The 16,034-nt window shown below is 35.1% G+C and overlaps 1 protein-coding gene and 1 long non-coding RNA gene across 8 annotated transcripts in view; one reads left to right on the top strand and one right to left on the bottom strand.

The window, feature by feature from the left end:
• SCN9A (sodium voltage-gated channel alpha subunit 9) overlaps positions 1-16,034 on the bottom strand; it is a 170,579-nt gene that overhangs the window by 95,447 nt on the left and 59,098 nt on the right. The window contains exons 2-4 of the mRNA XM_082690248.1: positions 6,430-6,737; positions 1,118-1,236; positions 290-379 (exon numbers count right to left, since the gene is read on the bottom strand). Coding sequence (XP_082546374.1) covers positions 290-379; positions 1,118-1,236; positions 6,430-6,687 — 467 coding nt within the window. The 5' untranslated portion in view covers positions 6,688-6,737. The remainder of the gene's footprint in view (positions 1-289; positions 380-1,117; positions 1,237-6,429; positions 6,738-16,034) is intronic.
• LOC309844068 overlaps positions 1-16,034 on the top strand; it is a 166,822-nt gene that overhangs the window by 144,611 nt on the left and 6,177 nt on the right. The gene's annotated exons all lie outside the window — the stretch shown is intronic.

Genomic DNA, 16,034 nt, shown 5'->3' with positions numbered 1-16,034 from the left:
AGGTATTAAATCTGCCTGGAAAAGTCCTACATTACTTCTATGAGAAAGACACATGTCTAAGAACAAGGCAGAACACCTGATACATTCATTTCTTCTAGAAAAGACTGTAACATCTTATTATTCTATTCTACTGGTAGCAGGTTAATACCACAGAGGAAGAAAAAATAATTGAAAGAAAAGCAACCACAGATACACACCACAAGTTTTAGAGCTGCAGTAACTTAGTGGCAGGAAAGGAAAGGAATAAAATAACACAGAGACCATATTAAAATGATTTATACCCACTTACTCTACATTCTTGGTCCAATCTGGAGGGTTACTCATGGTCATAAATATGCAGTTCGTCAGAATAGTGCACATGATAAGCATGCTAAATAAGGTAGCTTAGAATCAAGGAATATGTTAAAGGAACACAGTAGGAGCTTTGAATACTTGATAATGACACTTGTCAAAATAACTTTTTCATAGAAAATAATTTTTTTGCAATTTTATTTATTTGACAGAGACACAGCAAGAGAGGGAACACAAGCAGAGAGAGTGGGAGAGGGAGAAGCAGGTTTTCCGTGGAACAGGGAGCCCAATGTGGGGCTAGATTCCAGAACCCTGAGATCATGACCTGAACTGAAGGCAGACATTTAACAAGTGAGCTATCGAAGTGCCCCTAGAAAATAATTGTATATGAGTTTATAACTTTTAAAAAAATCTCTTTGAACAAGGGAGTAATATATAAAGAAATTTATCCTAAAATGATAAAATTGTTATTCTCCCAATCTTCTCAGAGACTTACACCAAACTATATTGAAATTGGTAAACTAAGACTGGATATTTTCAGATACAAAAGGACTAAAATCCCTATTTGAATAAATAACAAAAACTACATTTTTTTAAAGCTTTTGTTTATTTATTTGAGAGGTAGAGAGAGAAAGCAGGAGCAGGAGGAGGGGCAGAGGGAGAAAGCAGGCTCCCTGCTGAGCAGAGACAAAGATGCGGGGCTGGATCCCAAGACTCCTGTATCATGACCTGAGACGGGCTGATGCTTAACCGACTAAACCACCCGGCACCCAGAACAAACAACATTTTAAAGAACCCATGCCAGTAATCATTTTAAAAAGGATATGAGTGTACTAAAATCTTAATAGATATTCTTCTTAGAGAACTGAAAGGAGACAGCATGTACAAAGCCGGGGTGGCATTGAAACGGAAGATTGCTTTCCCTTTGTTCAATACTATGAAAGTCTGTGGGAGAAAAAGAAAACGTCATGAAATTGAAAACCCAAAATTTCATCGAAGCACATTTATATCAGCACTTTACCGCATCTGCATGTGGTAGGGTCCTATTAAAGAAACACTGCCATTGGACTCAACCAACGTGATGCCACTGCCATTAATTAGTGCAGCTGTTTAAGTCACGTTGGCCAATGAACTCCATCCATTTCTTCTTAGTAAATAAAGAAGTGAGCATTTGTGAGCACGGATTGCCTAGTGCTCCCCAAATATACTGTCTTCTCTTTTTTATATCCCTTTAACACCCAAAGCAGTAGCAGTAAGTTGCGGCCACTGGAATTAGTTTAGAATACAATTTCCTTCTTTCATTTCCCTGCACTGTAAGCAAACTAAATAGAAACTAGCTATCTCTGATATTTGCCACAACAGCTTGAGAATTTTAATACTTGTTGGCTATTATCATGATTAAGAGCAAATGTTCCAAATTATGAGTCCTTTCAAAAACATATTTTCATAAATTCAAGGAATATTAGCATTAGAAGAATCCTATTACCCAGTTCAATTTTCCTATTCTAGGTATAATTCCGATAACAGCGAAAATAATAGAGCACAAATTAAAGGACTTCCTTGCTCCTACCCACAGTAATTTTTTAAAAGTAATACAAATGAACCAAATATTCTTGAAATGTGTTACTTAACCATGACACAATACATGACATTCTCCATGGCTTTGGTACTCCATTAAAAATTTAAAAACCCAAGCAAATAAATAGCCACAAGAAGAAGATATTAACACAATATAAGAAATTTGCTGGGGAATCAGGGAGACCAAGTTCAAATCTTTGTCTTATTTTTCTATAGTTGGTAGGGAAATGACCTGTGCTATTGAGAAGATGGTGACTTGCTCTTTTGCTGTTGTTTAATATGAATTTTATATGTTTATGAATAGGCTTCTGGAAATAAATATTTTTCACCAAATTGGGAACCTAAGTTTGAGTATGTTGCTTTTTAACTGTATGTGGCAGTGTTTTCCCAAGAAAACAAATCAGAATCTATTATTTTCAGGTGCCCTTTTATAGTCTTGGTCACTTTCACTATACCAGTTATGACTAAACACAATTTAACATAAAGTTCACTTTTACAATTAAAATCAGTTTTATTATTTTTTTAAATTTCGCTTAAAATTTTTTTTTATTTTATTTATTTGAAGGAAAGAATGTATGTGAGAGAGAGAGCACAAGCAGAGGGAGCTGCAGAGGGGAGAGAAAGTGGGGGACTCCACACAGGGCTCCATGTAGGGCTTGATCCCAAGCCCCTGAAATCATGACCTGAGCCAAAGTCAGATGTTTAACCAACTAAGCCACCGAGGCACCCCTTAATATTAGTTATAAAATTAATATCTAGTCTTAGAAACCACTGTTTTCTTTAATTGATACATTGTCCTTTTAGAAAAACTCACTCATCCATTATATTCTGCAATTGTGTTGTGAAGAACTAGGGCTCATGAGGCGATAAAATGCATCTGAACATAAATGAGGCATGGGTTTTGCATTCAGGAAACTTCCTAGAAATGTGATACATACACAATAACTCGAATATGAAGCAAGATGTGACAAGTATAATGCAGAGAAATACAAATGGAAAAGTGTGACGGTATGGAGGAGACAGGGTCACACTTGTGTCAGAATCATTAGAGAGACTTCCTGAACCAGAAATCAGCTGAGCGAATGTGAAAATCACAGCATTACTGCCTAGACTTGGCCAGACACAGTTACCTTGCATTTGAAATTTTTACAAAGAAGAATTCATCTGTTATTTTTAATTTTAAATTCCCAATGTTTATTTAAATCAAAAACTTCTCTAGGACTCTCTGGGTTTACACACACCCAAGAGTTAATTAAAGGAAGGAAAAGTAAGTAAGCCTAATGAAGTTTGAGAGGTCAATCTAGATCCCTTTAGTAAATTCTAAAATCCTCCTATGAAATACATAGATATCAAAGTCTGAATAAATTCTTTTAATTTTGTTCATCTATTTAAGAATTTGTTGAACATAAAATTAGAAAATTGTGGTGCCTAAAGAGCATATGCTTTGGTTTGGACAGACGTGATTCCAAAATATCAGAACCACCAATTAGCAGCCTGAGAGCCAGCACTTAGTGCCTAGAAAGCCCTATAAGTTTCTGTCACATTGTAACTTCTTAGTCAATTTTGGGAGCAACTGCTGAAATTACAGGAAACATATAAAGCACAGAAGATATGAAGATAACAAGACACTGTACCTGTCTTCTTCATACCCATAGCAGAGGATATTGGTAACTTATTCTTTCATTTATGTATTTATTTATTTATTTTTATTTCATTTCGGTGTAACTTATTCTTTCTTAAAGACACAAACTCACCATAAAAGCACTGCATAATACAAACTCACCATAAAAGCACTGCATAACAAATAATGCATACATTATTTGAAAGGAACTGGGACACAGTGAAGAGTTGGGAGCCCGATCCTAAATGTTATCTGTTAAATTAGTCTGTCACATAGCTAACATTACTCCATTAGTTAATAAGTCTATAATCTTCCATTCAAATGCAAACATTTTCTCCTTCCCTCCCAAGTCACTTAAAGCCAGTATAACTGTACATCTCTACTCCTTGGTTATCCTGGAAAGACTCCTTTCCTCCTTTATGGGTGGCTGGTTAAAGAACACCCAGAGCCCCTTTGGAAATAGGAAATGTAGTAGGTGTCCATGCTGAGCCAGGAATTTTTGACGATGAAGCAATAAGTAAAATGAGGAAGTACTTTTTATTTTCCTTGTCTCATTATTTACTCATTATTATTTCATTCGTTTTTGTAAAGTTGTTAGCACAGTGGTCACTATACAGCAGAAACTAAATTATGCTAAGAGATGTTGCCCAACAGAATATCCCAGTAGAGGAACCAACTTGAATTTTTAAAAACCTACAAATTCTAGGGTATAACATTCTGCACATTTCTTAATTTCCCCAAGCCCTCTTTCATCTAAAAATTGGGTAGGAGTTCCCTTCTCATATTATGATAAATAGGTGTGCTAACTTATACAAAAAGTCCAGTGCCGGACGCAGAGATCCTCAATACATATTAGCATTCTTCCTTGCCATGTCACAATACTGACTAATCAGTCAGTGCTATGTACTATCTCAAGGCCTGCACAGGTATTCTACTTTTTGTTGTGTTGCCAGCCTGTTGAGATGCTGGTTTTAACGTGAAGCAAAATATCAGGTATTGCTATTCAGAGCAATGACCACTGAGGCAGACGTGTTTCGACTGTCAAAATATACCTTCATCATATTTTGTATTTCTCAAGATATTTACAATCTGATTTGCTAGATGTCTTATCAAGAAATAGTCCTTTTTATTATATTTTAAACAAATAAAAATATGATTTGATTAAAATATGATTTGATAAAAATATGATCTATTTTTATTTTATTATTTTATTTATATTATTTATTTTTTTTTCAAATATTTTATTTATTTATTTGAGAGAGAGAGAATGAGAGGGAGAGGGCATGAATGGGGAGGAAGGGCAGAGGGAGAGGGAGAAGCAGACCCCCTGCTGAGCTGGGAGCTGGATCCAGGGCTTGATCCCAGGACCTTGAGATCAAGACCTGAGCCAAAAGCAGCTGCTTAACCGAATGAGCCACCCAAGTGGCCCAGAATATGTTCTTAAATGGACATTATTCTGCCTTTCTTGAACTTTCTAAGTCTATAGGCATTATATTAGCAAAGCAATGTTGGAAAAAGTTATGAAACTGCTGATCTAATCCTTTACAGGCACCTCTTAGGCAACTTCGACTTCAATTGGCTATGTCCACTACCATGTCAGAAATGCTGTACTTCTCATTTTCTCAAGAGAATAAACGTTCCAGGAGTTGTTTTCAACTTTCTCCCATTTCCTTAATGTAATAAACACCTTTCCAGCTCTGCTACTCTGAACATTTGCCTTCCAGAGGACAACATCCACTCCTCTGCCATGGAAAATATTGACGCCAGCTAACATGGATTTCCTGATGCTCCTGCCTTTACTTCATTACTGCATTACTTCAACCTCTCAGGACTCTTAAAATCCAATCTCTGTTTGCCCCTCAAGCCTCTCCACTTTTCTAATGCAAATATGAACTGATAGGTAGCTTGTTATCTTATCTGTTAACATCTACAACCAGCTACATTATTCCAACCCTCTGCATTTTTCTTTGGAAAATAATTTTTCTTTACTTTCTTTTTCTTCTTCTTCTTCTTTTTTTTTTTTTTAATTAAGACATAATGTATTATTTGCCCCAGGGTTACAGGTCTGTGAATCACCAGGTTTACACACTTCACAGCGCTCACCATAGCACATACCCTCCCAATGTCTATAACCCAGCCACCCTCTCCCAACCCCCACCCCCCAGAATTTTTCTTTACTTTCAAGGTGTTATTTATACCCTATGTTAAAAAGGTTTTCACTTTATTTGGTGTCTCAAGTGACCATCTTTCTGGTGGAAAAAATTTCAAAATCTTCAACATGAATGTACTGCTACCGACTTCCTTTTTTTATTTGCTCTCTACCACCATCTTGCTTTATTTCCATCCCCAACACAAACTGCTTGCAAGAAGTTACCTGCTCCTTCTCTTTGTTCCTTCCAATAGCCCCTCTTTATTCTCACCTTCCTGAATAATTTTATGAGATACTCCCTCCCCTTCTGTTTTGAACAATGGAAAATCTTCTGATTTATGTCCTACCTCTCTGACCATCTCAAACTTCTTTTTTCAATACCCTAAATGAAGCAGACATCTAAACCCCACTACTAATTGAATGGTCTTTTATATTCCTATGGATTCAGCTGTCACCTGCGTGCAAACGCATTCTGGACAGATACCAGGTCTTACTTTTCTAATTGACAATAATTTCGCTCCTGCAGGTGTATATCGATGTCATGTCCCAAAAAGAGAGAACATTATATTGAATATTCTAAAGATTAAGAATATCGAAATAATATGTCAATGACAGAACCAGGTTTGATGAAAAACTAAAAGTACATGTTCTGAATATTCTACATACACATTTAACTGAACATTTTTTGTCGTGATGTGGTTTATCAATAACTTCCACTTAATCTCAATTTAAGATATCTCTCTGAGCAGAAGCAGCAGAGCAGGCACTACTGCATGCAAAATACACTCACTTTTTTGTCTGCATAGTAGGGGTCCAGGTCCTCCAGGGGCTCTGACACCATGCCTGGGGGGATGTCTCCGTAGATGAAGGGCAGCTGTTTGCCCGCTTCCAAGTCACTGCTTGGCCTCGGGCCTTCTTCCTCATCATCCTTCTTTTCTTCTTTGGGTTCCTTTGTTTTTCCTTCAGCAATACGTTGTTCAATGAGGGCAAGGGACTGTTTTGTAAAGTAGACAAAACTCTGAGGTCCTGGGGGAGGCAACGTTGCCATCTTTTCATCCTGTATATTTTATTTCCCCGTCAGCTCCTTACATGAGAGGCCTAAGCAAGAAAAGAAAGAAAGAAAGAAAGAGAGAGAGAAAGAAAAAAGAAAGAAAGAAAGAAAGAAAGAAAGAAAGAAAGAAAGAAAGAAAGAAAGAAAGAAAGAGTTAAATGTTTGCCAGCCAGAAATGGCACATTAAAAATAATAATAAACAGATTTTGGGGTGCCTGGGTGGTTCAGTCAGTAAAGCATGGGACTCTTGATTTCAGCTCAGGTCATGATCTCAGGGTCACGAGATGCTTTTGTCTCTGGCTCCTTGGTCGGCAGGAGAGTCTATTTGAGATTCTTTCTCTCCTCCACTCTTTTCCCTCTCCGCCCCCACCCCCCGGGGGACACCAGTCCTGTGGTCCTGTGCATGGGTGCTCTCTCTCTCAAATAAATAAATAAATCTTAAAACATACTTTTCATTTCAACTACAAGAAGTAATGTGTTTACAAAATTATTATGCTGAATTAGCATTTATTAACGACTACACATAAGATTTATTTCCCACACTCTCTACCATCTTTATTTAAAAATCTGAACTTAACACTTCCCAACTTCTAAAGTGAAAACTTAATGAAAAAAAAAAATTGATTCCTTTTACTTTTCATCAGCATTTGCTTTTAGTGCAATTCAATGAACCTTTCTCATTTAAAATTCTTTGTGACAGTGCTTCTGATAGTTCCACTCTCCAGGTTCTGTTGCCTCTCTGATCACCTAATCCTCTTCTGTCTTAATCTCAAAACTTGCTCACAAACCTCTGCTTCTCTCTCTTGGGGAAACTCATTTCTGTGAAATGAGGTGATGGAAAGATTGGTTTATTCTATTTTGCATATTTACATTTTCTTACAATTACATATCCGTTTAGAAATCAGAAAAAATATATTCTCATTTTGAATTTAAAACAATTTGACAAAATATTTAGGAAGAACAAAGAAAAGAAATTTGGAACATATATGTGATAGACTCAATTTTAAAATTAAAAAAAAAACAACAATAAGATATGCTTTCAAACTATGACTTCCCTAAATAACTTCTATGTGTACCCAAAACCTATAGGGAAAAAAAATACAAAATAAAAAAGTCAAGTTCCATATATTATTATTTTGGAATGTTGTAAATAAAAAGGCATAAAAATAATAGTTCTCATTTTAAAAATGAACTCAATTTCAATGAGTCGAGTCAGGGCAACTTCATAACTTCTCCATTAAAAAATAAAAATGAGTCTTTTTCTTTTTCTTTTTCCATTAAAATTGGCTCAGAGTCAGGACACACCAACATCTAATACATCAACCCACTGTGAATGGCTTGAAAAGCTGTATAGTAAATAATATCACCTAACACAGCAGGAGAGTGAACTAAGAGAAGCCATGGTCTGCTCTTTTATTTTCCAATGCTGAACATGAAAATTAAGCAAATCACAGTAGAGACAACACAGATTACATAGATTCAGAAAAAGAGGTAGGAGAAGCTAAAACTATTCTTTCCCAGAATGGAAAACTATCCGTTTCCATATCACACAAAATAATCTTCAATTACATCTAGAACAAAGGGGATGCCTTTTACCCTTAGTTAATTCGGCCACGGTATAAGGACATTTCTTACCACAAATCTATGTATTCTAAAAAGACCTCTTGGCCTTCTAGAAACTACCACCTCCACTTGAGAAATAAGGCAGTGAGTGCAGTTTCCCCCTGGGTTTAGGACACTGCTCAACACTTCTGGAAACCATACAGGAGAGCAGAAGATGACTTCCCTCAAAGATTTTCAGTATACACACACATGGTCTTCTGGAGAAAAGATGGCAGAAGAAATGATGTTTTGTACACCCTATATTTCCACTGGAGGTGTCACCTCTTTCAGGAATTATATGACAAATTCGGGTAAGCAGATGTCATGAACTCTAACGTCCAACCCCCAATTCCACTATCTCTATATCCCGTTTTCCTTCTTTGTTTTCCCCTCACTCTCTGTTCATGCACACCCTCAACACCCACATTCTGATTCACTGAAGTATATACAGACAGCAGGCCTGGTGGGTGATTCGTGTCACTGGCACGATGGTAGGGAGGTACTTCCCAGGTTAGGCTAAAGTGAAGGAAGACACTAAGCATCTGCTCACAATCCCGGTCTTGGAAAGTAAACCAAAGAGACTCAGATCAGATTCCATCATCATCCTTTAGGTTGGAGGGTATAGGGGAAGTCACTCCCTCCTATCTGGATGATGGGAATAAATAATGTGCACAAACTTTTCGAGAAAAATTCTACAATATCTACCAAAACCCTTAAGTATGTTAATTCATTTTTAAGGCCAAATAACCTCCCTTCTAGGATTTATCCAAAAGCAATAATCTCAGATGTCTTCAAACATTTATGAAAGTATTCACTGCAATGTTTTCATAATATTGAAAAACTATAATTTAACCTAAAAGCCTAATCGGTTTTCATTAAATAAAAAATGAACATATAATGAAAAACTGAGTGGCATTTAAAGAATGCTTTTAAAGACTATGTAATGAATTATAAAAACCTTATAATGGATATCTAATGTGTGTGTCACACACACACATTCCTGTATATTCATCTCAATTTGTTAAATGTACAGAAAATCCAAAATAAAATGTACAGTATCTTTAATGAAGGTTATTCAGAGCTGAGGGATCAGGGGTTATTTTTATTACTTTCTTTTTACCTTTCTTTATTTTTCAAATTTTTATAATGAAGATGACATGCACTTTTGTCCAAAAAAGTACCTTGAAAAGTGCATTTAAGTTTATTTGACTTGAATCTAATAAATGTAATAAAATCAATCGATATTTATTCTTTTATGTTTAATTTAAAATTTTGAAAAATATTGTCATATTTCCACTTATTAATATTACTATGAGGGGCACCTGGGTGGCTCAGTGGGTTAAAGCCTCTGCCTTCAGCTCAGGTCATGATCCCAGGGTCCTGAAATCGAGCCCCGCATCAGGCTCTCTGCTCAGTGGGAAGTCTGCTCCCTCCTCTCTCTCTGCCTACTTGTGATCTCTGTCTGTCAAAAAAATAAATAAAATCTTAAAAAAAAAAAAAGATTTCTTAATAAATAAATAAATAAATAAATAAATAAATATTACTATGACTGCACTTTCTTTTGAGTATTGCACATAAAGATATTTTAGTGTTCTCATGACTATTTTGCCCAGCTACCATTAACCTCAATGTTAGATGATACTGACACAACTACTGAAAACAAAAAGTGAAGGCAATATCCTTGTATCTAGGATTTCTCACAGTTAAAATAGATATAAAGATATTTATTATGAATTCCCTTCTTATCTGTTCTCCATGCATGTATGCATGTACTATTTACCTATCTACCTATCATCTATTGTTCCTCATACATTCTTCCAGTCAAGGCACTTTCAACTTCTAATTTATGACTTCTAATTGTCTTATCCCATGTGTTTATCATCCCCTGGTTCCCAAATTCCCACTGCAATGAAAATAATGATGGCTAGTAAAGTTTCACAATGCCACTGAAAACCAGAGAAGACACTAAAGAGTTTTCATAAATCTGAGCAAGAAAGAGCAGATAGGATTTGCCTAGTAAGGAGATTAGCAGGTGCCACAGCCTACACGCTCATCTGAGAAAGTTAGAACATAGGAAAAAATATTCCTGTCCAGCAGAGAAGTAAGCGAGTTGGCCCATGGATGAAGATCAGAAAACAAGTTGACTAAGGATTATCTACCCAACAATGTTGCAGGTCACATTTCCACACTTCCTCCCCTAAATCCAAGTGCAAAGCAGTGGGATTTATCCCCAGGCTAAACCAAAACATTAACCTCTGAATTAATCGACCTAAGCCCCCTAGGGTGTTTATTTCCGTTTTTACTAGAAGCAGGGAAGATCAAGGGAAAGAAAGGCCTTTTTTCTTTTTTTTAAATATACTACCTTTTTCTTAGGTGTTTTTGATTTTTTTTTTCTATTTCCATTTTAATCACACCAGTTTTTCACAGAATAATTCCTCAAATTATTTTGGAAAGTTAAGTGGGTATAAATTCTAAAGCAGCCTATCAAAACCTGCTATCTGTGAATGCTGGCCCATGCGATACGAAATAATATGCCACCAAGGAGTTCTGTGGCTAAATTTAAAAAATACTAGAGTAGAAAACAAACTTAGACAAAATTCTCTGCCACTAGACTACTAGAGACTTTACATTTAAGAGTCTGACAGAGTTGATATATGGCAGACCCTGAATCCGAGAGATCACAGAACTCATGCTGTGGTTGTTTTATTCTGACAAAGTTAGAAATAATAAATTATGAAATTATAAAAAAATATGAAATTATTTCAAACACACAGAAAAGTATAGAAAATAATAGATTTAACCAACTTTCTCCGTTTCCCGTATTTGCTTTGTACCTTTAACTTCTTGTTTTTTGAGGAAATAAAAATATTCAGTTACAGTTAAAGCCCCCACAAACATCTCAGGTCAATTATCTCACTTCCTCACTCATTTCCTAAGGATAACCTCAAACTGGTACAGAACCCTTTGTATTTCACATGTTAATTTCTCCTCCATTCTTCAGAAGATGGTTTGGAAACACTGTTTAAATGACAAAATGGAACAACTATTTGATGCTAAAATGGTAACACTGAATCTATTTAATTTTACTAATTACCCTTATACCAGTGGTTTTGCTAGATTCTCTTACTACCCCTGGTATTTTGGTAGATTATTTAGGATTTTCTTTCCAATTTTAATACTAAAATTATATAATTTCGTGTATATATGTGTATTTATGTATGCATGTGCTGCCGAAGCAAGCACATTATTTAGGATTTTCTATGATGGTGATCTTGCCTTGCATTTTCCTTACCCATATCCTAAAACAGACAACCAGACACATACACATCACCCACACACAAAAACTTGCAGGCATTCCCCTCCCTCCGGGGAGGATTTGTTTGGGAACCAGACATAAATACAGGCAGATGCAACCCTAAACAACAGCAACACGGTCTTTAATCCATAAATATTGATAGATAATTAAAGATGAATTAGTAATCAAGGATGACCAAACATAAAACTGAAGGACTGAGATGACCAGACCAAACTACTAACTCTAGAAGAAAGAAAAGATTTAACAAACATAGGAGAATATTAAGAAGTTAAGAGTGTCTGGGTGGCTCAGTGAGTTAAAGTCTCTGTCTTCAGCTCAGGTCATGATCTCAAGGTCCTGGGATAGATAGAGTCCCGCATTGGGCTCTCTGCTCAGCGGGGAGCCTGCTCTTCTTCCTCTCTCTGTCAGCCTCTCTGCCTACTTGTGATCACTGTCTGTCAAATAAATAAAAATCTTAAAATTTAAAAAAGTTAAAATTAGTATTCTCAGAGTAATTTGAGAAGATAATCTCTTACTGAAAAGAACAGGCTATCAAAAAAAAAGGATAATAAAATAAAAAATAAAAATTCTTGGTAATCGTGGGCATCAAAATAAAAATTTCAATAGAATATTAGTTGAAAAGAAGTAGAAGTCAGAATTTTAGATACCTTTCAAAAAAAGTACTTTACTACAAGTGAGAATTCTCAGGTGTGTGAGAATTGGTATGTGTGACGGTCACACAAATATATGTAAATAAAAAAAATTCATAGCATTCTGTACTTTAGATTTGTGCCAATACAGTAGAGCAAAAGAACAAAGAAAAACTCAAAACAAAATTCAGGAGATGGGGAATACTTTAGGGCATCCCAGCATCAGTCTCAAAGGAGAGGGCAAGAAATGGAAGAGAGAAAATAATACAAAAAAGTAATATAAGAAACTTAATCAACAGTCATCAGGCTGAAAAGTATAAAAGAGGTTCAATTAAAAAGATAATTCTAGTGAAAATTTAGAACTCCAATAATAGAGATAAGGTTTTGAAAAAATCTATATATTAGACCCATAATCTATGTAATAGAGTAAACTGGAGACAATTTGAAATGTTTTTTGTTAATATCTCTCTTTCAAAGGCCTAATGTATCACACTGCAAACTCCCATAGGGTAAGAGATGTCTTCTACTTTCTATCTTAGATGAATGTGGAACATTTTTTTAGGCTCCTCCTATGGCTAGCTTGCTGAAAGTGCAATTGCCAATAATATTAAATATCACTGACCCTGACACCAATTCTTCCACAATTAGGTTTAGAAATTGGCATTACATCATACTAATATCAAGAACCCATAGCATGGAATTAACAAGTATTATTCCCTACTATTTTCTTAAAGACTATATTTTAAAAGCTTATGTTAGGTAATAGTAAGAAGGCAGCTAAGTGTCACTTGTCACTATTGCTGCAAAAATGCATATGTCAAAATATAGGTATATTCCATGATGTTTCTCAACTACAGTGTATAAAAGAATCATCCATGTAACTAAAAATAAATAAATAAATAATACAGCTGCCAGGGCTTACCCAAGTAATGCTGAAACAAACTTTTAGGGGGAGGGCCTAAGCCTGTCTACTTTTAAAAAGCATAAATTATTGATGTGAACCTCCTTTTAAGAACCATTTTAAAGGAACAAATGGACTCAAGTGAAAACATCTGATGAACACATACAACTTAATGACCAGGTTTTATTACTTAATAAGAAAAAACTAAAGGTGTACCAAACTTTTTCAATTTTGTTTTATTTTCTTCAAAATAAAATAAATACTCTTCAGTAGGAATGTGAAATATCAAAGTTTAAAATATCCTTTTAAAATTGAAAGGATAAACATAAATTCCACCCAAGAAAAGCACAACACACACATATGTGTATGTGTGTGTATATATATATTATGTTGCGTATACATATATATATATATGCACACATACACTGTAATATTACTCAGCCATCAAAAAGAATAAAATCTTGCCATTTGTAAGGATGATGTGGGCAGAGCTAGAGGGTATCATGTTAAGCAAAATAAGTTAGTCAGAGAAAGACAAATACCAAATACCAGACAAATACCAAATACGATTTCACTCATATGCGGAATTTAAGAAACAACACAGATGAACACAGGGAAAGGGAAGGAAAAATAATCTAAGATAAAAACAGAGAGGGAAGCAAACCATAAGAGACTCAACTACAGAAAACTGAGGGTTGCTGGAGGGGAGGCGGGTGAGGTGATGGAGTAACTGGGTGATGGCATTACAGTGGGCATGTGATGTAATAAGCACTGGGTGTTATATAAGACTGAGGAATCACTAAATTCTGCCTCTGAATATCTGTACACGATATGTTAACTAAGTTGAATTTAAATAATTTTTTTTTTTTTAAAGAAAAGCACCACGTATTTTGAACTCTGAATCTGTTATACTCAGTTAAAGAAAGAAAAGTTGAAATGAAAGACACAGGGAAGAATGAGAAATGACATTGAATGACAGAAGGAAGATAATAAACCAAATAAGGAAAAAGAGAGCTTAATAGGAAAGAAAGGGGTGTGAGATTAACAAAAATATCCTTGATCCCTTAAAATCCAAGACCATGAAAAAGCAAATTCTTCAACATGTTAATTTTTACCCAAAAAATCTGTCAAATTTCTCAGATTTACTCAAAATTCTCAACATTTTAAATCTCACTCATGTTGTTCACATTACTTCGACGCTGTTAGGCCTGGAAACCCCATTTTTGTATCCTTTATTCTCTCCACTTTCATTTGAGGCATGTAGTGCTCCTGTTGGAATGCCCCCTGTCCTCACTCATCCTTCCAACTGGTCAGCTCTCATGTGACCTCAGATAATCTGCTAACAATAAGCAAGGAAAAGGAGGACACCTTCCTGCGATAAAATCGCCAGTAGCTACATTTAGTTTTTCAAGTATTTATTTTAAAAAGCCAATCTTCCATGGTGACTATAGTCAATAATACTGTATGAAATATTTGAAAGTTGCTAAGAGAATAAATTTTCAAAGTCCTCATCAGAAGAAAAAAATGAAGAAAATTTGTAACTCTGTATGATGTCAGATGGTCACTACTTACTGTAGTGATCATTGTGCAATAAATATCAATTCATTATGTTATATACCTGGAAGTTACATAATATTATATGCCAAATATACTTCCATTTTGGAAGGGAATAAATGAAAACATTGCAAAAAAAAGATAAAGGTATTAAAAGAAACATGTTTATTTTATTCATTTAAGAACTAAAGGTATATATTACTTTATGAATACTATTTAGGAGTGTATACATTCAAAAAATGAGTTTTTAGTTTAGTTTCTGCAAGACATTGGAAATATGGCTCAATTTTCAAAATGTAAAATAGATAAAATCCTTTAAATAGTTAACATATACCATGAAGTACACTAGTAGTCAATACAGAAAAATCCAAACTGGTTTTAGTAGCTCACAGATAAGTAATCATCTTGACCTTGAACATCACAATCCCTGTTCTACCTTTTATAGCTATTGACTAGTTTTTGACTATTTTGACTAGTATTTGACTATTGACTACCTTTTATGGCTATTTTCCTAGTTTGTAAAAAGTGTTAATAATCACTGCCTCAGGGCGCCTGGGTGGCTCAGTGGGTTAAGCCTCTGCCTTTGGTCATGATCTCAGGATCCTGGGATGGAGCCCTGCTCAGTCTCTCTGCTCAGCGGGGAGCCTGCTTCCTCCTCTCTCTGCCTGCCTCTCTACCTACTTGTGATCCCTCTCTCTGTCAAATAAATAAATAAAATCTTTTTTTAAAAAATAATCACTGCCTCAAAGAATAGTTAGTACTGGGATGGTTAAGTACTGTGTAAAGTACTTAGTAGAGAGTTTTCCACATTTCATGAAAAAAAAAATGGTGCTGTTAGTAGTATTAACTTGTTTCATTTGAATTCCTTACTTTGGACAATTTTTTTTCATGCATCTGCAATTAAGATATATTAATTCATTAATTTTGAGGATACTTCAATTTATAGGAATTACTAGCCTTCTAAACATGAAACATATTTCACACATAGGTATAACAGAAGCAGAGTTTTGGTTTAGGGTAGTGATTCAAGTGCAAGCTCTGGAGTTAGAAAGCCTAGAGTTTGAATCCTTGGGTTTGCCATTAACTAGCCATGTATGTGACCTTGGCTATCCAAGTTATATATCCACTCTAAGTCTAAAATCATTGAAACATTTATGATAGAAGTAGTTACTTTGTAAAACATAATGTTAGACACTGCAAGTAGCCCTAGAATAAATATTGATTGTTCAAAGGTTTAGATTGCTGCTGAGTTTCCTTTATTAATGAAAGTCCCATTAATTTGTCTTTGTTGCCTTGAACTAAAGAAAACTTGGGAAACATATTTTTTAATTAGACAAAGTTA

This window comes from Mustela nivalis (assembly GCF_964662115.1).
Source record: "Mustela nivalis genome assembly, chromosome: 11".
In the NCBI taxonomy this organism is placed as follows: Eukaryota; Metazoa; Chordata; class Mammalia; order Carnivora; family Mustelidae; genus Mustela; species Mustela nivalis.
This window is presented reverse-complemented; position numbering and strand designations above follow the sequence as displayed.